This window comes from Pseudorasbora parva, chromosome 18 (assembly GCF_024679245.1).
Source record: "Pseudorasbora parva isolate DD20220531a chromosome 18, ASM2467924v1, whole genome shotgun sequence".
Classification (NCBI taxonomy): domain Eukaryota; kingdom Metazoa; phylum Chordata; class Actinopteri; order Cypriniformes; family Gobionidae; genus Pseudorasbora; species Pseudorasbora parva.
In genome coordinates, this window is record NC_090189.1 from 5,894,532 (window position 1) to 5,919,035 (window position 24,504).

Below are 24,504 nucleotides of genomic sequence, written 5' to 3' on the forward strand. Positions count from 1 at the left end.
AAAATGTGTCAGGTTTTTTTTTTTTAATTCAAAAGGAAAAAAGTTCTAAATAATCCTAAGTTATTCAGTGTGAACTAATTTGTTTAATTTAAGTTTAACCTACTCAAACCAACTCATCATTTTAAGTTTTAGGGTTTATAGTGAGATTGCTAATTTTTGCCAAATCGTATCACAGACAGACAGACAGCTGAAATGCTGGGAATGTTAATGGCTTCAGTTTGAGGTTAGGCCGTTATCTGTGTATAATTAGACATTAGTTTATGTTTAAAGTGATACTCTTTATGTCTCTTGAGCTCATTTGCATGTCTGTGCCTATCAGGGACTGTGGTGATGTTTGAAAGTGTCCGCTCGGTTATTAAAGTCTGATAGTAAAATGCTGAATATTTCTTTACTATAGCAGGCCAAAGTGTACTGGAGACTTTGAACTTCCCATCTGTGTGTGTGTGTTTGTGTAGACACATCCACACGTTTGCTCACGTGACTGTGTGTGTTTGTGTCTACGACCTTTTAATCATAAACCGCAGTTAAATTGAAGAAGGCCTGGATGTGTGTATTCTCAACATGAAACTGTAAACTGCAGCGTGCTTGAGGTGAACGGGAATATTATTGTTATTAGTTGGGCTTTTAAATTCATTGTGAAAAATAATAAATGATGATGTTTGTTATATCAGAAAAGTCATTCCAGAGAGATTTTTGCACAGATGGAGCATGTTAGGAAAGGCAGTAGTCAGTGATCCATCATGGTGATGTCACCACTGTGATGATGGCCGTGTGTGGGGCGTGTCTCTGAGCTCTTTGTTCGAACAGCTGTTCTGAGTGTGTGTAACACACGTGGAGAATTTGACACACTCTACTGCACCAGACAACAAAGAGCAGACACACACCCGCTACACCATCACCATCACCGTCGCTCTCTGCTTTTCTGCCACCCTTCTCTTATTTTGTTCCAGGTTCAGCTAATGCTTCTGATTTTCGTTCCATCCATCCACACACTCGCTCCATTCAGTTTCAGTGATTTGGTCATTTTAATGTGTGTTCACTGACATGACAGAAACTGTACATTTGTATTGCAGAAGTTGTGGGTAAAATGTAGTAGTGGTTTCCACAAAAATATAAACTTTGAACATTTTTCATTAAGTGTTTATTGAGCAGCAAATCCTCATATCAGAATGATTTCTGAAGGATCACTGAAGACTGGAGTAATGATGCTGAAAATTCAGCTTAATTCAGGAATACATTTATTTTTAACATAAAATAAATTAGAAAACACTTTTAAAAGTGTAATATTTCTGACTACTATTACTGTCAGGATTCCCTATGTCTTTGTTTTCAAGGACTCTTATTTTGATGTCCTTTTGTGTTGATGTGTCTGCGTTCAGTTCATGTGGTTTAGTTCCTGGTTCCCTTGTCTTCATTGTAATATTGCTGGTCCTCTTGTTCATCATCATGTCAGCTGTGTATTTGTAAACCCTCAGTTATCTTTGTGTGCTGGACTGGCACTTATCTGTATTTTTCCAGGTGTATTGAATGTGATTTCATCGTTAATCCTTGTCAGGCATCTGGATTTATCAAGTCAAGCTAGTCTGTGACAGTTTTTTTCGTTTTTTGGAAGAAATAAGTACATAGTATTCAAATGAAATAGTAATTAGACATTAAAATGTGAAGTCTCTCTTCTTGTGCTTTCTCTGGTTTCTCCTCTTCCTCTTGATTGTTTTGTCATCCTGACGCTGTGAGACAGACACCATCAGTCAGATTTTACTGCATTGCTGGAAGAAGGAACTATTTTAGTGGGAAATAGACACAGCTGAACACACACACGCACACACACACACACACACACGTTTGTTTTTGTGACATATGGGGACATTCCATAGGCGTAATGGTTTTTATACTGTACAAACCGTATTTTCTATCCCCTTACACTGCCCCTGCCCCTAAACCTACCCATCTCTCTCTCTCACACACACACACACACACACACACACACACACACACACTGCCCCTAAACCTACCCATCTCTCACACGCATGCGCACACACACACACACACACACACACACACACACACACACACACACACACTGCCCCTGAACCTACCCATCACAGTAAACATTCTGCATTTTTTCTTTCTAAAAAAATTCATCCTGTATGATTTATAAGCATTTTGAAAAGTGGGGACCTGGGTAATGTCCTCATATTTCACCCTCTACTGTAATACCTGTGTCATACCCATGTCGTTATACGCATTTGTGTCCTCATATGTCACAAAAACATGCCCACACACGCGCGCATGCTTTGTGGTTTTCTTTCTCTTCCTTTTTCTGTTTGTGTAGATGTGATGTTGTCATTGCTTGTGCTTCATGTGTGATGTATGTAGATGTAATATGTTATAAAACATGACATTAAGTTTATAAAATAATTTCAGGGATGTGATTTTTAACCCCCGTTCACATTGCCAGCAACTTTAATGCTGCATATTACTAGTTAGTATAGTGGTTTATCACTAGTAAGCATTCCTGGTTGCCCTGGGGGGAAAAAGTAGTTTTAGTTTGAAATAGTTTTTACTCAGAAATTGCTAGTACATTTGACAACTTCAGCGAGAAAAATAAGTATTTGAACACCCTGCTATTTTGCAAGTTCTCCCACTTAGAAATCATGGAAGTGTCTGAAATTGTCATCGTAGGTGAATGTCCACTGTGAGAGACATAATCTAAAAAAATAAAAATAAAAAGTTCACAATATATGATTTATTTACTATTTATTTGTATGATACAGCTGCAAATAAGTATTTGAGCACCTGTCTATCAGCTAGAATTCTGACCCTCAAAGACCTGTTAGTCTGCCTTTAATATGTCCACCTCCTCTCCATTTATTATCCTAAATTAGATGCACCTGTTTGAGTTCACCTTTGCATAAAGACACCTGTCTACCTCATATAATCAGTAAGAATCCAACTACTAACATGGCCAAGACCAAAGAGCTGTCCAAAGACACTAGAGACAAAATTGTACACCTCCACAAGGCTGGAAAGGGCTACGGGGAAATTGCCAAGCAGCTTGGTGAGAAAAGGTCCACTGTTGGAGCAATCATTAGAAAATGGAAGTAACTTAACACAGGATGGTTCCCCTGCTTAAACCAGCACATGTCCAAGTTTGCCAATGACCATATGGATAATCCAGGAGTCGTGGGAGAAAGTCATGTGGTCAGATGAGACCAACATAGAAGTTTTTGGTCATAATTCCACTAAACGTGTTTGGAGGAAGAAGAATGATGAGTACCATCCTAAGAACACCATCCCTTCTGTGAAGCATGGGGGTGGTAGCATCATGCTTTGGGGGTGTTATTCTGCACATGGGACAGGGCGACTGCACTGTATTAAGGAGAGGACGACCGGGGCCATGTATTGCGAGAATTTGGGGAACAACCTCCTTCCCTCAGTTAGAGCATTGAAGATGGGTCGAGGCTGGGTCTTCCAACATGACAATGACCCGAAGCACACAGCCAAGATAACCAAGGAGTGGCTCTGTAAGAAGCATATCAAGGTTCTGGTGTGGCCTAGCCAGTCTCCAGACCTAAACCCAATAGAGAATCTTTGGAGGGAGCTCAAACTCTATGTTTCTCAACGACAAGCCAGAAACCTGACTGATCTAGAGAAGATCTGTGTGGAGGAGTGGGCCAGAATCCCTCCTGCAGTGTGTGCAAACCTGGTGAAAAACTACAGGAAACGTTTGACCTCTGTAAGTGCAAACAAAGGCTACTGTACCAAATATTAACATTGATTTTCTCAGGTGTTCAAATTCTTGACAATTTCAGACCCCTCCATGATTTCTAAGTGGGAGAACTTGCAAAATAGAAGGGTGTTCAAATACTTATTTTCCTCACTGTAATTGCAAAGAAATACCAAGTAACATTAATTTAAATTAAGTTTTGAAGTAGAAAAACTGAAACTGTATGAAAGGTTGCATTTGTTTATATTAATTAATATGAATCACCACAAAAATGCATCTAAAGCATATAATATAATGTTGAATATTGGCGAACAAGCCCCATCCCACACCTCACGGGTACAACAGCCCCCTGTCCCACACCTCACGGGTACAACAGCCCCCTGTCCCACACCTCACGGGTACAACAGCCCCCTGTCCCACACCTCACGGGTTCAACAGCCCCCCATCCCACACCTCACGGGTACAAAATCCCCCCCATCCCACACCTCACGGGTACAAATGCCCCCCCCCATCCCACACCTCACAGGTAAAACAGCCCCCCTGTCCCACATCCCACGGGTACAACAGCCCCCCCATCCCACACTTCACAGGTAAAACAGCCCCCCGTCCCACACCTCACGGGTACAACAGCCCCCCCGTCCCACACCTCACGGGTACAACAGCCCCCCGCCCCACACCTCACGGGTACAACAGCCCCCCGTCCCACACCTCACAGGTAAAACAGCCCCCCGTCCCACACCTCACGGGTACAACAGCCCCCCGTCTCACACCTCACGGGTACAACAGCACCCCGTCCCACACCTCACGGGTACAACAGCCCCCCGTCCCACACCTCACGGGTACAACAGCACCCCGTCCCACACCTCACGGGTACAACAGCCTCTGTCCCACACCTCACGGGTACAACAGCCCCCCGTCCCACACCTCACGGGTACAACAGCCCCCCGTCCCACACCTCACGGGTACAACAGCACCCCGTCCCACACCTCACGGGTACAACAGCCCCCCGTCCCACACCTCACGGGTACAACAGCCCCCCGTCCCACACCTCACGGGTACAACAGCACCCCGTCCCACACCTCACGGGTACAACAGCCCCCGTCCCACACCTCACGGGTACAACAGCCTCTGTCCCACACCTCACGGGTACAACAGCCTCTGTCCCACACCTCACGGGTACAACAGCCTCTGTCCCACACCTCACGGGTACAACAGCCTCTGTCCCACACCTCACGGGTACAACAGTCCTCTGTCACACACCTCACGGGTACAACAGTCCTCTGTCACACACCTCACAGGTAAAGCAGCCCCCCGTCCCACACCTCACGGGTACAACAGCCTCTGTCCCACACCTCACGGGTACAACAGCCTCTGTCCCACACCTCACGGGTACAACAGCCTCTGTCCCACACCTCATGGGTACAACAGCCTCTGTCCCACACCTCATGGGTACAACAGCCTCTGTCCCACACCTCACAGGTACAACAGTCCTCTGTCACACACCTCACGGGTACAACAGCCCCCCGTCCCACACCTCACGGGTACAACAGCCTCTGTCCCACACCTCATGGGTACAACAGCCTCTGTCCCACACCTCACAGGTACAACAGTCCTCTGTCACACACCTCACGGGTACAACAGCCCCCCGTCCCACACCTCACGGGTACAACAGTCCTCTTTCACACACCTCACAGGTAAAGCAGCCACTTAACTAATGATATCTCTTTTAAATTGGATCCACAATCCAATCAAATCTCGTCCTACATGTCTCATGAAGAGTTGTTGAATTTAGAAATGCATTGCATGTTGTAAATTCTACTTGATGATAGCTTTAGGTGTATTTTGGATTTTATCAGTTTAGTTCCGCAGTGTTCCAGAATTCTCCTCTATTATTACTCCGTGGGTTCTAGAATCTTCCTCAGTAAACAGCAGATCCAGCTGAAGTGAAGCAGCAGGTTTAATGGTTGCAGTTCCGCTCAGATTTCTGTCGTCCATTAGCAGAGAGAGTGTCGGAGCGCCTGAGGCTGTGACTGTCCTGTCAGAGACGTTTGCTCATTTATACTTGACATGATGATATCCAGAGGGATGGAATTCTGTGTGAAATGAGATGTATTTATTGTGACGAGCACCATTATGCGACCGGCTAATGAGAGCACAATTAATCTTGTTTCTGGCTGAACAGATTTTTCCCAATTTTTTGACTTTTTTCCAGGCAGTGTGTTCAATCCTGCTCATTAGATTAAAGCCTCTGTAAACGCATAATAAAAGCATGATCTTGTGTTTTTTCCACAATATGGAGAACATTTTCTGAGTTCCAGCCTAATGATATTTTTATTTCATCGCATTTTGCATGGGTTAGGTATTTATACTTATACTGATTTTAGTATTTATACTAGTACTCTTGCATTTGAAAGCATTTGAAAACTGTGAAGGGTTTAAAGTCAGCATGAAACAGAAGGTGCAATAGTGTTTTCTTCCGTATGGTGACATTCATCAGAGTGAAATGGCTCATCAAACAACAACAAATGTAGGAGCGGGGCTTGATTTTGTCCATCGGGAATTGATTGGATGATTGGCAGTTTCATATTGGTGGATCTCGTGTAATTGATAGATTGCGCCGCCCTTGCACCATAAGCATGTCATCAGAGAAAAGAGGCAGTGGGGTTTATTATGATTCTAGATCACGTGGCATGTGAATTTAAAGAAATAATGACATTAGGGGTGTGCGATATATGTCGTCTGTGATATCGTAATTGTTGTTTTAAAGGACAACTCCGGTGAGAAAGGAACCTAGGGGTAATTAACAGATGGTTACCGAGTAATCGTTCTCTGGGATGCGTTTTCATGAAAATCGAATGTAAAGAGTTTTATCTCTAAACACAGATTAGCTTATAACACTAGTCTATGGGGCACAGGGTAGTGAAATTAAATCGCTAGTTAATACGACTAACACGGCTCAAAATAGCCTCACACTAACACGGCAGCATAATGAGGGTCCCTACATGCAAACCGAAGCATTGAGAACTTTGTAAGTGTACAAACAGTTTAATAAGAAGATACTTTATAAAGACAGTGCCTTACGCGTTCACGGACAGCAGCCATCTTGGAAAACAGTCTCGACGAATCGATCCACGAGCGCTGTTCTAGTGAGCTGGTTGATATGAATTAAGTTTGTGAAATGTAATAACATGGACATTTTTATTTTTATTTATTTATTTTCTCTGTTGTGTTCAGTGTTTTCTTGCGGAAACAACGCACCATATGAGATTCCAAGTCACAGTTCATCACTTAGCAGAGCGCTCGTGGCTCGACAAGTAGAGACTGTTTTCCAAGATGGCTGCTGTCCGTGAACTCGTAATGTACTGCCTTTATAAAGTATCTTCTTATTAAACTGTTTGTACTCTTACAAAGTTCTCAATGCTTCGGTTTGCATGTAGGGACCCTCATTATGCTGCCGTGTTAGTGTGAGGCTATTTTGAGGCGTGTTAGTCGTATTAACTAGCGATTTAATTTCACTACCCTGTGCCCCATAGACTAGTGTTATAAGCTAATCTGTTTTTAGAGATAAAACTCTTTACATTCGATTTCCATGAAAACGCATCCCAGAGAACGATCTACTCTGTAACCATCTGTTAATTACCCCTAGGTTCATTTCTCACCGGAGTTGTCCTTTAACGATGTGCGATCTGGCGATTTGAGAGTGTGTGCGCATACACTACGGGATGTAGTCTTGTCTTGAGGATTATTCAGACTACTGTGGGTGCATGCTTTCACTGCATGTGAATCTAGATATTTATATCATTTAATATTTTTAATAAATATTACAGGAAGAATTCAGATATCTAGCATAACAAATTATATTGATTTTATAAAATTTTACTAAACAAGAATATAATATTAAGTGACTTGATTTTAGACACAACATTGCCCATTTTTACTCCATTTCGCCAACGAGATAGTTCAAAACAAAGTCACAGCACTGTAATCGCGTCTCTGAGCAACACGTGCCCTGCGTCCCAATTCGCATACTGTCCGTCCTAAATAGTATTCGAAAATAGAATTAGTATGTCCCAGATCGTAGTATGTTGAAAAGAGACCAAAGATACCCGGATGGTTTACTATTTCCGGTCCGAATTCGAAGTACGGATCGTTGGGCACTCTAACGGCTGATATTGCCCACAACCCATTGCAAGTTGGACGAGGATTTGATAAGAACTACAAACCCCTAAAAACTCCTTGAAAAAACCCTACTCCTTAAAAAACTACAAACATGACGGATCTGCGAGTTCGACGGTTAAGTAGAGAAGTTTAGATAAAGGGGTTTGAGTGACCCTATCAATATTTAACCTGACAAAAATATATTTATTCAGTGTTGTCCACATTATATTTGACCTGCAGCAGCATTGAGAACTTTTGAAATGACACGTTTGGCCATTAACTTTTAAATGTATCATTATATTTAAACTGCAAACACACGAGGATAGTCTCTGCATTAAAGACCCACACATGGCAGATCAACGAGCGGCAACATTTCTCTCAGATACGGTAGGAGATTAAACTGAATGTGAAGGATTTGAACTGTGACGAATCTGACGATGATTGACAGGGCAGATAAACGGTGACGGGATGCACGTAACTAAGCGACAGAGTCCGTTAAAGATGGCGAAGTAGTATGTCCCGAAGCTTGCATACTTTTCTGCTACACACTCAAAAGTATATACTTTTTCTTCACAAAAAGAGTACATACTTTTAGGACGTAGTATAAGAAGGCGAATTGGGATGCAGCAGTGGTTTTTCTTTAAAGGTCTCGTTCTTCGTGTGTTTTCGAAGCTTTGATTATGTTTACAGTGTGCAATATAACATGAGTTCATGTTTCGCGTGTAAAAAAACAGTATTTTTCACACAATTTACTGATCTGTACAGCGCCGTTTCCTCTGTCCTAAAAATCAGGCGATGATTTCCTTGTTCTATGAAGTCCCTCCTTCAGAAACACGTAACGAGTTCTGATTGGGCCAGTGCTTCCCCTGTTGTGATTGGACAGCAGCTTAGCGCACTTTGCCCGGAAAGGTCCCGCCTCTTACCATAACGGGGAGATGCCAGCGCTGAATGCGCGCTCTTCTCCACGTGGGAGAGCAACGAGACCACGCCCCCTATTCTGCGTGTTCTTGTGGGCGGAGGGTTAGTCAACAAACGGTTCTAGTGACGTCATTACATCCCTGCACTTCCTGCTGTAGTCCAAACCGGCCGTTCGCTGTAGGCTTTGAAAGAGAACTTCTGTTAAATAAAATATCTCGCTTGGCATTGAACTTTGAGCTTTATAATTTTACAGGTATTATTTATGCTCTAACAGCAACATTACACACTAACTAAAGTTTGAAAGATGGAATCACGAAGAACAGGACCTTTAATGAACGAATCAGCTTTTTGAACGAATCATTTGAATCAATGATTCGGTGACTAATATAGATTAGGGTAGTCAAATGATTAGTTTCTGAATTAATCAGTCGTTTGAATGAATCGGTTGAATCTCAATGACTCACTTATTAACAGTGACTTGCTGCCGTCTATAGTGACGGTTTTAATTTCACATTTAAAGAATCTTTTCATATTTTAAATAATTTCAAATATCAGTATTTAACGTCATGTGTTTAAAAGATCAAAACATTATTTATGCATAACTGCAGGTTCTTTGTCACCTCTAAGCTCATTAAACAGTCTGTGGATATGGCGCTTCAAATGCAGCTTCTGTTTCCTCTCCAATGCGAAGATGAATTTTGTTGATACGTATTTAATTTGATTGGTAACAGCCCGATTGTGTCTTATTATTATATTTTAATTTGATTAAATTCATGAAATTAACACAAAGATGATGCATGTATATAATTAAGAAAAAAAAATTAAGATTATATATATATCAAAATATCGTCTAATTATCGTTATCAGGAAAATCCCATAAAATAATCGAGATATCATTTTTTGTCAATATCGCACACCCCTAAATGCCGTGCACAGATAAATAATTTAGCCTGTAATAAATACACCAATATTCTGTGTTTTGATTTTATGGTGGCCTTTAAAAAAGGCACATTCAGACTAAAAATGTATTGGTTTGAGTTGTAAAGTGTGTAAATCTTCCATTTGAGGTGGAACTACTTGAAATAATCCCTGTGGTTGTAGTTTGCACCATGTAAACAGATTGGCACCTGTTTAAGGATCAGAGTAAGGGCTAACAGCTGATGTCTACAGACCCCATGAAATCAGAACTGGACTTAAGTGGACTTAAGCTAACTGTGAAGTTTCAGGTCATCTATAATTTACATCTGCATTTATACATTTGGCTTTATCCAAACTCAGAGCAACCTTCATTGCATCACACAATTGATCTGTTCATGCATTCCCTGGGAATGTAATCTGATGAGCTGCTTTTTTGTGTGCAGATTTTCAAAATATTGATGATGACTCCTGCACTCTACAGATTTATGACCAATCAAATGCTCTGTAGAATGAGACAGTCCACAGATTAGCAAGTAGCAAATCATGGTTCATGACTGTAATGTAAATACAAACTGTTGGCTATTTATAAAAAGGGCGATGGGGCACTTCCTGTTTCAATAGGTAATATGTCAACACAGGAAATAAAAATAAATGAAGTGAATCTATGAGAGCTTTGACATGCATGCAACATTAAGTTCAAAATCATGTGCAATATTTTGTATTCATTTATTTTATTGACATTTCAGATTATTTTTTGGTCACCATGAGGAAAACGGGTTATAAATCATACAAAATTATGATTTTTGAAAATGTTTAACTGAAGTTTTCTGTGATGGGTAGGTTTAGAAGTAAGCATAGAATACACAGTTTGTACAGTTTGTTATGGAATGTCACCATAAAGCGTGTGTGTGTGTGAGCCTGTTTATGTGGTTTATGAGGACACAAATTTGTATAACTACATGGGTATTACACTGGTATTACACTATAAAGGTGGTTTATGAGGACATATCAAATGTCCTCATAATTCAAATGGCCTTAAAAACATACTAAATGATGTTTTTTTGAGAAAGTAAAAATGCAGAATGTTTCCTGTGATGGGTAGGTTTAGAGGCAGGGGCAGTGTAAGGGGATAGACAATACGGTTTGTACAGTATAAAAACCATTACGCCTATGGAGAGTCCCTGTAAACCACATAGACCAACGTGTGTGTGTGTGTGTGTGTGTGTGTGTGTGTGTGTGTGTGTGTGTGTGTGTGTGTGTGTGTGTGTGTGTGTGTGTGTGTGAGAGAGATGGTGCTCAAGAAGGACGTTGACAGACGATCATGTTGGAGTCTGTAGAGGTCAGAGATCTCAAATCCTAACTCGCCTCATTAAAGCGGTCCTCCTGAATCTTCTGACAATGAACGTTCTCACGCTTCTAATCCTGTCGATCTAATGTGGTGATCTCTCCTCTCCTTCTTTCTGTGTTTTCCTCATCAGCTGTTGTTTTTATCTCAAGACAAGTGTATGTGGGTGTATTGAGTATTACTGTCATTAGACTGGACAGCACCTGATATTAAAGCAGGCGGCCACACACACACACTCCCACACACTTACACACTCAAACGCAAGCAGTCACACGCGCACACCCATGACCTCACTCACAAACGCTCAGACACTCATGTAGTCACACTTACACACACACACTGACACACACTCATTCACTCACACACATTTACACACACTCCCACCCGCACTTTTTGTTTACATTCTCTAAAGTGGCTGATGTGGAGTATAACACTAAAAGTAACAAATAAAGAATGGCACTTTTGAAAGAAGCCTCTAATGCTCATCAAGGCTGCAATTATTTGATCATAATTACAGTAAAAACCGTAATATTGTGAAATATTACAAATGTAAAGAACTGTTTTCTATGTGATTAAATGTTAAGATATAACTTATTCCTGTGATCAAAGCTGAATTTTCAGCATCATTATCAAGGCCTTCACTGTCACATGATCCTTCAGAGCAAGGAACATTTATAATTATTTTCAAAGTTGAAAACAGTTGAGCCGCTTCATTTTTGTGGAAACTGATAATTTTCAAGGTTCTTTGATGAAAGCTCAAAAGGACAACATACATTTGATATGGAAATTTGAATGCATCCTTGTTAAATAAAAGGAAAAAAGAAAAAATCTGACAGACCCTAAACATTTGAACGTGTGTGTGTGTGTGTGTGTGTGTGTGTGTGTGTGTGTGTGTGTGTGTGTGTGTGTGTGTGTGTGTTTTACAGAGAAAGCGATTATCTGACCTGCTGATTTGGCACTCTGAAATCTGATAGCCAAATGCAAATATATCAACCGCAGTCTATAATACGAGAATAAAGATGAAACCTCATCTCTTTTGATATCACTATCATTATGCAGTGCACATGGATGGAACAGATTTTCTATAATCTGGAAGTAGTTGCTTCCATTGGGGTATTTTCTTTGCAGTTTGTAGTGATTTCTCTAGTAGGAGTGTAAAATGACATCAGATCATTATTTACTGCATCAGTCCTACAATGAATATTCAATGTTAATTGGAGAAATGTAGCCGTATGTTTCAGTGTGAGTGTTGTGTGTTATTAAATAGTTTGTACAATTTACAGGTGCTGGTCATATATTTAGAATATCATCAAAAAAGTTGATTTATTTCACTAATTCCATTCAAAAAGTGAAACTTGTATATTGTATTCATTCATTACACACAGACGGATATATTTCAAATGTTTATTTGAATATATTTTGATTATTATAACTGATAACTAAGGAAAATCCCAAATTCAGTTTCACCAGAAAAGTAGAATATTGCATAAGACCAATACAAGGAAAGGATTTTTAGAAATCTTGGCCAACTGAAAAGTATGAGCATGTACATGCTTAGTTGTGGCTCCTTTAGCCTGAATTACTGCAGCGATGCGGCGTGGCATGGAGTCGATCAGTCTGTGGCTCTGCTCAGGTGTTATGAGAGCCCAGGTTGCTCTGATAGTGGCCTTCAGCTCTTCTGTATTTTTGGGTCTGGCATATCGCATCTTCCTCTTCACAATATGGTCAGGCTGGCCAATTAAGAACACGGAGACCATAGTCCTTAATCCAGGACTATGTATAGAGAACAACTTTGGACCACTGACTCAGCAGTCCTTTTTGTCTTTAGCCCAGGTGAGACGCTTCTGTCGCTGTCTGTTGTTCAAGAGTGGCTTGACAAAAGGAATGCGACAGCTGAAACCCATGTCTTGCATATGTCTGTGCGTAGTGGTTTTTGAAGCACTGACTCCAGCTGCAGTTCACCCTGTGGAACCCCCCAACACACACACTTTCGAATGGGTTTTTTCCCACAATCCTCTGCAGGGTGCGGTTATCCCTGTTGCTTACACTTTCTTTCTACCACATCTTTTCCTTTCTGTCGCCTCTCTATTAACAGGGTCCCCGCGGAGTCTTAAAAAGTCTTAAAAAGTATTAAATTTCAGAATCAAAATATAAGGCCTTAAAAAGTCTTAAATTCGCGGAAGCATTGCGTTCTAGGTCTTAAATAGTCTTAATTTTCCTACGTCCATGTAACGCAACCTCATTGAAACGCTCTCACCTCCCGCAGCACGCGCGCACGTGTGTGTGTGTGTGTGTGTGTGTGTTTGTTCCGTGGTGTTTGTAGTTCTTTCTTTCGCTAGACCAACTATTGTTCGCTCTATTACAACTACAAATTAGGCAAGCATGCCACGTGTATTGCAGCCAATCACCTTTCGTGTTATTGGCACGAGCCTCTTTCTGATCGTATCCCACAGACGCATAAAACAGATTTTATTCTTCAGCTGAATCTGACGGTTCTTGCACTTCCGCGATCATGAACGCGAAGGCGAATCTTTCTCACCATCTTGCATAATGACAACATAAAAGTATAAAATACTCGATTGCACTAAATAGAGTTAATAACAGGGATGTAAACGCCGAACTCCGATGTCAGGCTGTGTGTGTTTGCTGCCTGTCAGCGCTCGCGCGAGTGAATTGAATGTGTTATTTTTAGGCTCATTAGCCTAACGTTACTCTTGAACGATCAAATATACACATTATGCACATATGTCTATATCCTGAATTGAGTTAAAACGTTTGGGAACTGTCAGTAAGTACTGGATCTGGGCATTAAGCTCACAAAGTGAAAGCAAACTAATATAGCTTAACAACAACACAAACGGGGAAAACAGTACTTACACTTAAAGGAACACTCCAACTTTTTTAGAAATCGGGCTTATTCTACTTTGCTACATTTAGATATGTGGGGAAATGCATTTTAAGCTAAGCTAGCGGCGACCCTGCCAAACTAAAACAATGCATGCACTGAGACAAATGCATTTGCCAAAATATCTAAATGGGGTTTATCCAAAAGAAGTTGAATAAGCCCTATTTCTAAAAACAGTGGAGTGTTCCTCTTTGTATGCATCTTTATGTTGTATTTATTTGTCCTATTGTCATTTGTTTATAAGTATATATTTTATTACTGACCGATTACTTGATTACGTTATTACAACGTTTTACTTATATTAAGCAATTGCTTATTGCTGTGGTTTACTTTTAAGATGTTGGTCATATTTCCCACCCCAAGCGATCGAGGTATTAAAGATAGATAGTGCACTACTGGAACAGCCTTTTTTGTTTTTGTAATATGCCTACCAAACAAGATTCATGCATTTTGTTAGTTTTATTGCCATGTGTGATCATTGTGCATCTAACATAATAATATGGTTAATGTTGCATCCTAATTATGAAAAAATAAAAATGTATGAAAGTGACCACCACAAAAAAATTATATACATATATATATATATATATATATATATATATATATATATATATATATATATATATATATATATATATATATATATATATATATATATATTTATATATATATATATATATATATATATATTTATATATATTTATATATATATATATATATATATATATATATATATATATATATATATATATATATATATATATATATTAGGGCTGGGTATCGATTCAGATGTTCAGATTCAATTCGATTTTGATTCACAAGTCCTCAAATCGATTCAATTTCGATTCTCAATTCGATTTTCGATTCAACTCAAATGAATATAGATTTAATAAATACTAAAGGTATTTATAAAAAAGAACAGTGAACATAAATGTGTAATTAAAAAGAAATGAAGAGCCACAATCATGTATGTAAAACTTTTTATTTTAGGTACACCTGAGTACATTAAAACAGAACACATCTCTATATTTCAAATCCATACAATTGTTAAATACAATTTTGATGCAACTTTATTTAAAAAATGTATCTGAGAAGTATTTTACGGATGTTTTGATATATTTATTCTAAAACATAAAAAGCTAGGATATTGGATGATTTTTTTTTAGAAATTTTCAGTACACGACAAGCTTTTCTTGCAATTTTGCTGCTCATGTGTGCAAATTTGAGCTTAAATTTGGGCTTAAGCTGCATGGTGGCTGAAGTTTGCACCGGGCTAGCGTCATCCGGGCTCTCGTCGTCGGTGTCCGGCATGATGTTGGGATGTTCTGCTTCTCGGCTGCGCCGCTGTTCCGTCCTGCATTGCGACCGTGGAGCGACATCTGCGCCGGCCCCGGTGTGTCCACAGAAGTGCCCGGAGGAATGTTCTGCCTCCTGCATGGTGCTGCAGCGATCCCCATCGTTTGAATCATCATGAAGAAGACCCATCATCTGGTCTTCAGCTGTCGTGCCTCAGCGATGTCATCGGGACACTGCCGCTGGGAGAAATCTGAAACATGGAGTGGTCCACAGTGTGCTGCGGAGCTAGCGGAGACTTCCACCATCAGCTGTTTTCTGTTCACCATCAGCTCTGTTTCTGTTCACCATCAGCTCTGTTTCTGTTCTGTTTTCTGTGTTGGTTGATTGTTTGTAGTATTCTATATTTTTACTTGTTATTCATTTTTTTTTTGTTGAATACCCCCCCCCCCCTTTGTTGCACTTTGAGATTCTTCGGAATGAAAAGTGCATTATAAATAAAATCTATTATTATTATTATTATAAATTTACTTTTCATACATGAGAAATGCGTTCATTATTTTTTTAGTCTATGGGTGAGTAGTTGTCGTGGTAACGGACAACAATACCTGTGGACTAACTATTATTAGAGGAAATCTGTTTATAATATAAGCTAATAGGGTTTGAATTATTGATCCTGCGCTGTATATGGACTATAATTTGAATATGTCTATAATGGCTAACGTACGTGCTTAAGTGACTGCTCAAGTTTGATCCTAATGCAAGGCAAGTATTCGCGTGTATGTAATTATTTTTAGCAGTTGTGTGATTGGCTGTGTGTGTGTGTGTGTGTGTGTGTGTGTGTGTGTGTGTGTGTGTGTGTGTGTGTGTGTGCTCGGCTGTGTGAGTGTTGTCACATAAAATGGTTCCGCAGATTTTTAGTATTACTACAGCATTTTACCTCAGCTTTATAAAAGTCGACAACGCACCGGAAGCTGCCATTTAAACACTGAATGTATAAATGATGTGCGCCTCTCGCTCCTTTGTAAGATCACTCAAGGCAAATGGGTGACATCTAGTGGAGAAGACTAGTAATTAGATTTCAATGTTAGCGGAAATAAATATTTTAAAAAATCGATTCATGGCATTTGAGAATTGATTCTGAATCGACCAGATTTTAAAAACCGATTAATCGAAAAATCGATTTTTTTTTTGCCCAGCCCTAATATATATATATGCTAATCCTGGTGGGATTGAGCTATGAATAATAAGTTCACTAATACTTTGTTCAATTTAAAATAAATTAAATAATATAAGTTTAAGTAATTGAGTGATTCTGGATTTCTTATGCATGTTTTTTTATTGCGCAATATAGGTCTTAAATTTTATTCATAATGGTCTTAAAAAGGTCTTAAAAAGTCTTAAATTTGACTTGGTTAAACCTGCAGATACCCTGTATTAATATGCTTGGAGCTCTGTGAGCAGCCAGGATCTTTGCAATGAATTTTGGTGTCTTGTCCTCCTTGTGAAAGGTGTCAATGGTCTTTTGGACAACTGTCAAGTCAGCAGTCTTCCCATGATAGTGTAGTCTAAAGAACTAGATTGAGAAACCATTTAAAGGCCTTTGCAGGTGTATTGAGTTAGTTAGCTGGTTAGAGTGTGGCACCAGGTGTCTTCAATATTGAACCTTTTCACAATATTCACAATATTATTTCACAATAATGAAAAACTGAATTTGGGATTTTCCTTAGTTGTCAATAATCCTCAAAATTAAAAGAAATAAACATTTGAAATATATCAGTATGTGTGTAATGAATGAATATAATATACAAGTTTCACTTTTTGAATGGAATTAGTTAAATAAATCAACTTTTTAATGACATTCATATTATGTGACCAGCACCTATATTTTATATAATCAATCAGATTTTCTGCAGTTTTCTTTGTGATTTCTGGTCTTCAGCAGAGAAGTTGTTTTATTAGCTGCTGCCAAGACCAATATATTGCTGATTGATATACATGCAATGAGAGTGCCTCATTATTTTAACTATATTTTTGCTTTAAACATTTCTAATCTAGCTTGCTACTGTTTGGTAATTATTCTGACCATCAGAAAAAAATATATAGATTGAATATTGCAGATATTGGCTGATGTAATAAGGCTGAAGATTTATTTGATCTGGTTGCTGCATGTTTGGGATCATGATGAATTTGAACACAATGGATGAATTCACTGAACACTGGTACAAAGAGCAGTTGCTTAAACCGAGAAAATGATCTTAAATATGAGTAGCTCTTGAGTGTGTGTTCTTCTGGACGTGTGCTGGTAAGATGGTGCTGATCCAGTTGTAAAGCCTCTTTGCTTGGCCAAGATTCAGGCAGTGACTTAATACCAGATTAAACTCTCCCTTTCTCTCTTCCTCTCTCTCTTTCACCTGGCTGTAAGCGTGGCACGTCATCTCATGGACAGAGAATGATGGTTAGGTCAAGAAAAGCCCAGTGCTGGAGACATACAAATAAAAGCAGGATTGTGGAGCACTTGAGTTATTGTACTTTTGTTGCTTGTTGCTGTAATTGAGCCCTTTTTTTGGGGAATTTGTAATACAGAAATCTGAATGCTTTTGCTTAATTACTTATCAAAGGAAAAATTATATTTCACTTTTATCATTTTATTTCTAAAGCTGTATAAGAGAAATGTTACTTTTTAATTTGAATTATGCAAGAACAATTAGATGTGGAAATATTATTTATTTTTGCTTATGTTTTTTGCTAAATACTTTAACTTTTATGGATGGATAGATAAATAGATGCAGAATATAATGTATTCCTGTGATCAAAGCTGAATTTTCATCATAATCAGTCACATGATCCTTCAGAAATCATTCTGATATGAGGATTTGCTGCTCCATAAACTCAGATATTTCTGATTGTGCTTAATTTAGTGGAAACAAATACTTTTTTCTTCAGATAGAAGAAACTAATACTTTTTTTCATTATATAAATGTCAAAATAACAGTATATGCATTTATGCATTTAGCAGACACTTTTATCCAAAGCGACTTACAACTGAGGAGCACAGAAAGCGAAGCGATCTGTCATGAAGAGGCAAAGAAACGCAAAAAGTGCCTTTAATACGAAGTTATGGATATTACTCAGAGTAGCAAAAGCTAGAGTAGAGAGGGAAAAGAGAAAAATAGAGGAGGAAGAGTTATATATTTTTTTTATTATAAGATTGTGCTCATGGAAGAGATGAGCTTTTACCTGCCTTTTGAATGAAGCGAGTGATTCAGCTATGCACATGGAGGTCGGAAGATCGTTCCACCCATATTTCTTATTTTTGTTGATTAATTTAATGCATAATGGAAGTATACATTTTTCTTTCAAAAAGTAAAAAAAATCGTACTGACCTCAATCTTTCGAACACTATGTAGTACTATATAATAATAGTATAATAGCATATTAGTAAAGGACGTGAGAACAGAAGCAGACTGAGGTGAAAGATGAGAGGAGAGACAGATGGACTGGTACAGCAGAAGCAGACAGGATTGATGAGCTGGATTGTGTGTCTGTGGTCCTCTGTGCCTCTGCTGCCTCCGCTGGTGATGCGGGTGAACTGCGGTGTCAGTCTCAGTCGGGGGGCGAAGTCACTGATCTGCACACTAGATCACGGCTCTGCAGCCAATGAGATCTCTCAGTCCCGCCTGTCATCAAGCAATTTACTTCTCTGCTGATGCTGGACATGTTGTGATTATCTTGTGTTCAGAAGTTTTGATCACTTCAGAACATGGGTGTGGGAAGCAGAAAAAATGTTTTTGGGTCCTCTCCCAGAAACATTTTACTGGACCATTTACATTAAGCACAAATATATCGGCATTCGCCATGTTTACTAAACGTCTGATTGGACCAGACAGAGTTATGGAAAACACAAGATTATTTACAATGGCAATAGTGTAGGGGTAAGGCCATGCGCATCAAGTTTGGATGGAAATCGACCAGAGGTTCGAATCCACCTTGTGCAGAACTCACCCTGCTCCCTTTTCTATTCACATAAAACGGAAAGACATTTATTTTCTATAAAAATGAAGAAAATATTTAGGAAATTAAAAATAAAGCGTCTAACGTGTTTGATTATAAGTGTTTTCTTGGTTAGGGGTAGGTAAACAGACATGTGCTGAATTAGAGATTGTAAAAGTCAGTGGGTCCAATATTATTGGTCTTAAAAAGTGGGTGAGTCTTGTCCCACCCACACAGTGGTTCCTATGCCCTTGCTTCAGAATGATTTTCATTTTGAAAAAAATAATCGTTGGCATATTTTATATAATAAAAGTAATTGTAAAGAAGCATTTTATAACAATGTATATTGTCCAATTGACATGTCAATTCATTTAATTTGTTTTTTTCTAAAAATCAATAAAAATAACAATTTCCTTTATCTCTTTGCCCCGCACACAGCTCCCCTCCCCCCACTGAGGGCTGGTTGCCATGGAGAGCTCATCGGTAGCATCAGCGTCGTCAGAGGCGGGAAGCACGCGCTCGCAGGAGATCGAGGAGCTGGAGCGCTTCATCGACAGCTACGTGCTTGAGTACCAGGTTCAGGGCCTCCTGAGTGACAAAAACGAAACCGAACAGGATGTGGACAAGACCCCATCTCACGCCTCACAGGTACAGCAGGTCCCATCCCACTCCTCACGGGTACAGCAGGCCCCGTCCCACACCTCACGGGTACAGCAGGCCCCGTCCCACACCTCACGGGTACAGCAGGCCCCGTCCCACACCTCACGGGTACAGCAGGCCCCGTCCCACACCTCACGGGTACAGCAGGCCCCGTCCCACACCCCATGGGTACAGCAGGCCCCGTCCCACACCCCATGGGTACAGCAGGCCCCGTCCCACACCTCACGGGTACAGCAGACCCCGTCCCACACCTCACGGGTACAGCAGGCCCCGTCCCACACCTCACGGGTACAGCAGGCCCCGTCCCACACCTCACGGGTACAACAGGCCCCGTCCCACACCTCACAGGTACAGCAGGCCCCGTCCCACACCCCATGGGTACAGCAGGCCCCGTCCCACACCCCACGGGTACAGCAGGCCCCGTCCCCCTCCTCACGGGTACAGCAGGCCCCGTCCCCCTCCTCACGGGTACAGCAGGCCCCGTCCCACACCCCACGGGTACAGCAGGCCCCGTCCCCCTCCTCACGGGTACAGCAGGCCCCGTCCCACACCCCATGGGTACAGCAGGCCCCGTCCCACGTCTCATGGGTATAGCAGGCCCCGTCCCACACCCCATGGGTACAGCAGGCCCCGTCCCACACCTCACGGGTACAGCAGGCCCCGTCCCACACCCCATGGGTACAACAGGCCCTGTCCCACACCCCATGGGTACAGCAGACCCCGTCCCACACCTCACGGGTACAGCAGGCCCCGTCTTCTTATATATCTTTATGCCTTAGTCACGTTTAGCAGATTAGACCTGGCCGATAATATTGTTTAATTTTGTGACGTATAAACAGTTAAGCTGTTGAGATTCGCTGTATAGTGTATGTATATATTGTTTTACATGAGTGTATTGTAGGGTGATGGAATATAATATATATCCAACTTTATGTATAGAGCTGTGTGATAATACAGTTTACTTTGTGACAATATAAACAATCATTATCTCTCTGACTTTCTCTGTCTCTCAGTGGACAGAAGACTGCAGTGATAAGATTGATGGCAGCTGGACGTCCTCACGGGACAGGGGCTCTTCCAAACCAGTGAGTTTTGCGTTTGTGTGTGTGTAAGTGGTGTAGTTCTTGAAATCTTAATCTAGTAATCCTACACCTACCAAGACAAGTGGGGTAATAATTTGGCGGGGTTTGAAATTTGGCGCAACACCAACACCCTCTCCAGTGTTGCCAGTTTGGGTGGATTTGAATTTGACTGTGTGGGTTAAAAAACCGGGCTTGGGCAGGTGGACACGATTTGGGCTGATTTGGGGTCAGTTTAGCGGTTTTCAAACATCTAAATTTTATAGTCTAATCGGTTAATAACAAACTCAAGTGTGCATGTACTCCATTAAAGCACACATCATGACGTTACTATTAGGGACGCAACAATACAGTTAGTCCACGGTTCAATACATACCTCGGTTTTTAACCACGGTTTTCGCTTCTCCGTCTCCGTGTCAGTTACGTTCTGAGATAACACTGCCATTTAGCGGATGGCTTGTATACAGTCTGTGGTTTAATTCGAACACAAAGCCACGAATCTTGGATTTAAATAAATAAATATATAAATATCGATACAGTGTTTTTGAGAATCGATACAGTATCGCCAAACATATCGCGATACTCACGTGTATTGATTTTTTTCTTACATCCCTAACGCGTGCTCAGCGCATGTAAAACGCAAATTAAATGTTTAACCGGCAAGGCTTTAAAACACGGCTAAACACCCCCTAACTTTAGTGCATATGATTGAATATTTGCTCATATCAGCGCGTAGACTCACAGGCAAACAGAGCCGAATATAGAATATAGAAATATTTTAAATATAAATAATTTCTTAAATGCAAAACCGGAAAAAAACGCAATTCACAGGCGCATATTGAACTGTGAATGCCGTACCGAACGGTTCAATATTATATTGAGGATTGTGGTATTCCTAGTTACTAATTGAAAGTGCGTGTTCACGCCAGCTGACTCTACGCTGGGCCAGTGTGTTAAAGGCTGGAATACACTACACGATTTTTGCCCCGATTTCCCCCGATTTACAGTCTGAACAAGTTGACGCTAGTTGACAAAAGTCAGAGCCAGTCTGCAGATTTGAGCCGACAGATTCCATGAAAAATCACGTAGTATATCATGGCCATAGACTTTTTTGTGAGCTTTTGGGCTTGAAATCGTCGACCCAATCTGGCAACACTGAGCCTCTGCTCTCTCTGTTGCTACTGACCACACACACACACACAGTGGTCGCCGTGAAGTGCAGAAGTGAGTTGACAACAGCTAAAGTTGCGTTCATTACTGTAAGTACATGAACTTAAACCCTCGTGAGTTGGATTGTAAGTGCATATGAAGTGTCATTTTGGACAGGGCCTAACGATTACTATATTAGCGTCCACACAGACGTACTATATTGCACTTTTTATTATAAGCATATCTTCATCGTTATCATCCTTGGTGTGAATGAGCCTTAAAGTGATCTATTATGCCCTTTTTCAAAGTCTTGATTTGGTTTTTAGGGTCAACTAAGATATGTTTTCATGCTTGAATGTTCCATGTGTCATTGTTGCATCTCCTTTCTTCCCAGTCTGTTCTAACGCTCTGTTTAGTTCCTGTCTCTATGAAGCCCCTCCTTCTGAAAAGCTCAGTGTCCTCTGATTGGTCGGTGAGGGCAGTGCGCTTTGAATGTGTTTGGGAAATGTTCCCAATATTGGTTCCCGGAAGAAAACTCAAAACTACAACGGATGCGTTTCAGGGAGTTCCTTTTATAAACTCCTTTTCTAACTTTGCTGAACTTTTTCATGCTCAAACAGCACTAAAGAAAGCTGTAAGTGTAAAAAAGCATAATGGGACCCCTTGAAGAGCTGATCTTCTGCAGTTCTTTCATTCTTTTAACCGGTTTCTGGGCAGTTACGAATGTTCCCTCATTAGTGACACTGGAGCAGACTAAAGCTGTCAGCCATATGTTTAATTTGTGTGTGTATTAAATATTAAAGACGATACACGACACACATGAGAAGGTTAGATGCAAGCATGTATGTTGTGTATACTGTATCTGTTCGTTTACTGTGTGTGTGTGTGTGTGTGTGTGTGTGAGAGAGCATTGTGAATGACACAGTGCCAGTATTGTGCTCTGAGGTCACTGTGATGAGGTCACTGAACCTGTGTGAGCCCTCAGTCTCTCTGAACATTCACTATAGTGATGCTGGTGCGGCTTTCAAGTGTTCTGCACATGCTCAGTAGCGCCTGGGAGCCATCGCCTGTTTTGACTGAACTGAAATATCATTTAACTTGTTTTTTTGTATCATAACATTTTTACATCTCTGTCAGCATTTATGTGTGTTTGTGATGCACTTGATCTAGTGGCCTGATTTCTTTTGATATTTCCTATCCACAACTTTCCTGCAAGTCTTAGTGGGCGTCGCCATGACACTCGATACTTCCAGTTGACGGTATCTCATTCCGGTCTAGCACACGTAACAGTTATGCTGCAATAAATAGCGCTATTCGCGCGAATTTGGTTATGCTTATCGCGTGAACATTCTGACTCTATTCGCTTCATTCACTACACAACAGACACGAATTTGCTTCACGGGAGGGGCTTCTGCCAGGCAGCGGCAGTCGTCAGAAGGACCAGCCGAGTTAAAGTACAACTCTGGTGAGAAATGATCCTAGGGGTAATTGACAGATGGTTACCGAGTAGATCAGTCTCTGGGATGCGTTTTCATGAAAATCGAATGTAAAGAGTTTTATCTCTAAAAACAGATTAGCTTATAACACTAGTCTATGGGGCACAGGGTAGTGAAATTAAATCACTAGTTAATACGACTAACACGGCCCCGTCTAATAAGAAGACATATAAAGACAGTGCCTTACGAGTTCACGGACAGGTGCCATCTTGGAAAACAGTCTCGACGAATCGATCCACGAGCGCTGTTCTTGTGAGCTGGTCGATAGGAATTAAGTTTGTGAAATGTAATAACATGAACATTTTTATTTTTATTTATTTTCTCTGTTGTGTTGAGTGTTTTCTTCCGGAAACAACGGACCATATGAGATTCCAAGTCACAGTTCATCACTTAGCAGAGCGCTCGTGGCTCGATTCGTCGAGACTGTTTTCCAAGATGGCTGCTGTCCGTGAACGCGTAAGGCACTGTCTTTATAAAGTATCTTCTTATTAAACTGTTTGTACTCTTACAAAGTTCTCAATGCTTCGGTTTGCATGTAGGGACCCTCATTATGCTGCCGTGTTAGTGTGAGGCTATTTTGAGCCGTGTTAGTCGTATTAACTAGCGATTTAATTTCACTACTCTGTGCCCCATAGACTAGTGTTATAAGCTAATCTGTTTTTAGAGATAAAACTCTTTACATTTGATTTTAATGAAAACGCATCCCAGAGAACGATTACTCGGTAACCATCTGTTAATTACACCTAGGTTCATTTCTCACCAGAGTTGTCCTTTAAGGCTGCTCTCGCTCGGGTTGATGAGCGGGTCTCTCACCTCAGAAACCTACTTGCTTCCATAAACCATGCAACATAAACGGACCCGTT

The 24,504-nt window shown here is 40.6% G+C and overlaps 1 protein-coding gene across 2 annotated transcripts in view; it reads left to right on the forward strand.

Moving 5' to 3' along the window:
* ctif (CBP80/20-dependent translation initiation factor) overlaps positions 1-24,504 on the forward strand; it is a 117,748-nt gene that overhangs the window by 16,361 nt on the left and 76,883 nt on the right. For both annotated transcript variants that reach the window (XM_067423715.1, XM_067423716.1), the window contains exons 2-3: positions 19,696-19,905; positions 20,931-21,002. In XM_067423715.1, coding sequence (XP_067279816.1) covers positions 19,726-19,905; positions 20,931-21,002 — 252 coding nt within the window. In that variant the 5' untranslated portion in view covers positions 19,696-19,725. The remainder of the gene's footprint in view (positions 1-19,695; positions 19,906-20,930; positions 21,003-24,504) is intronic.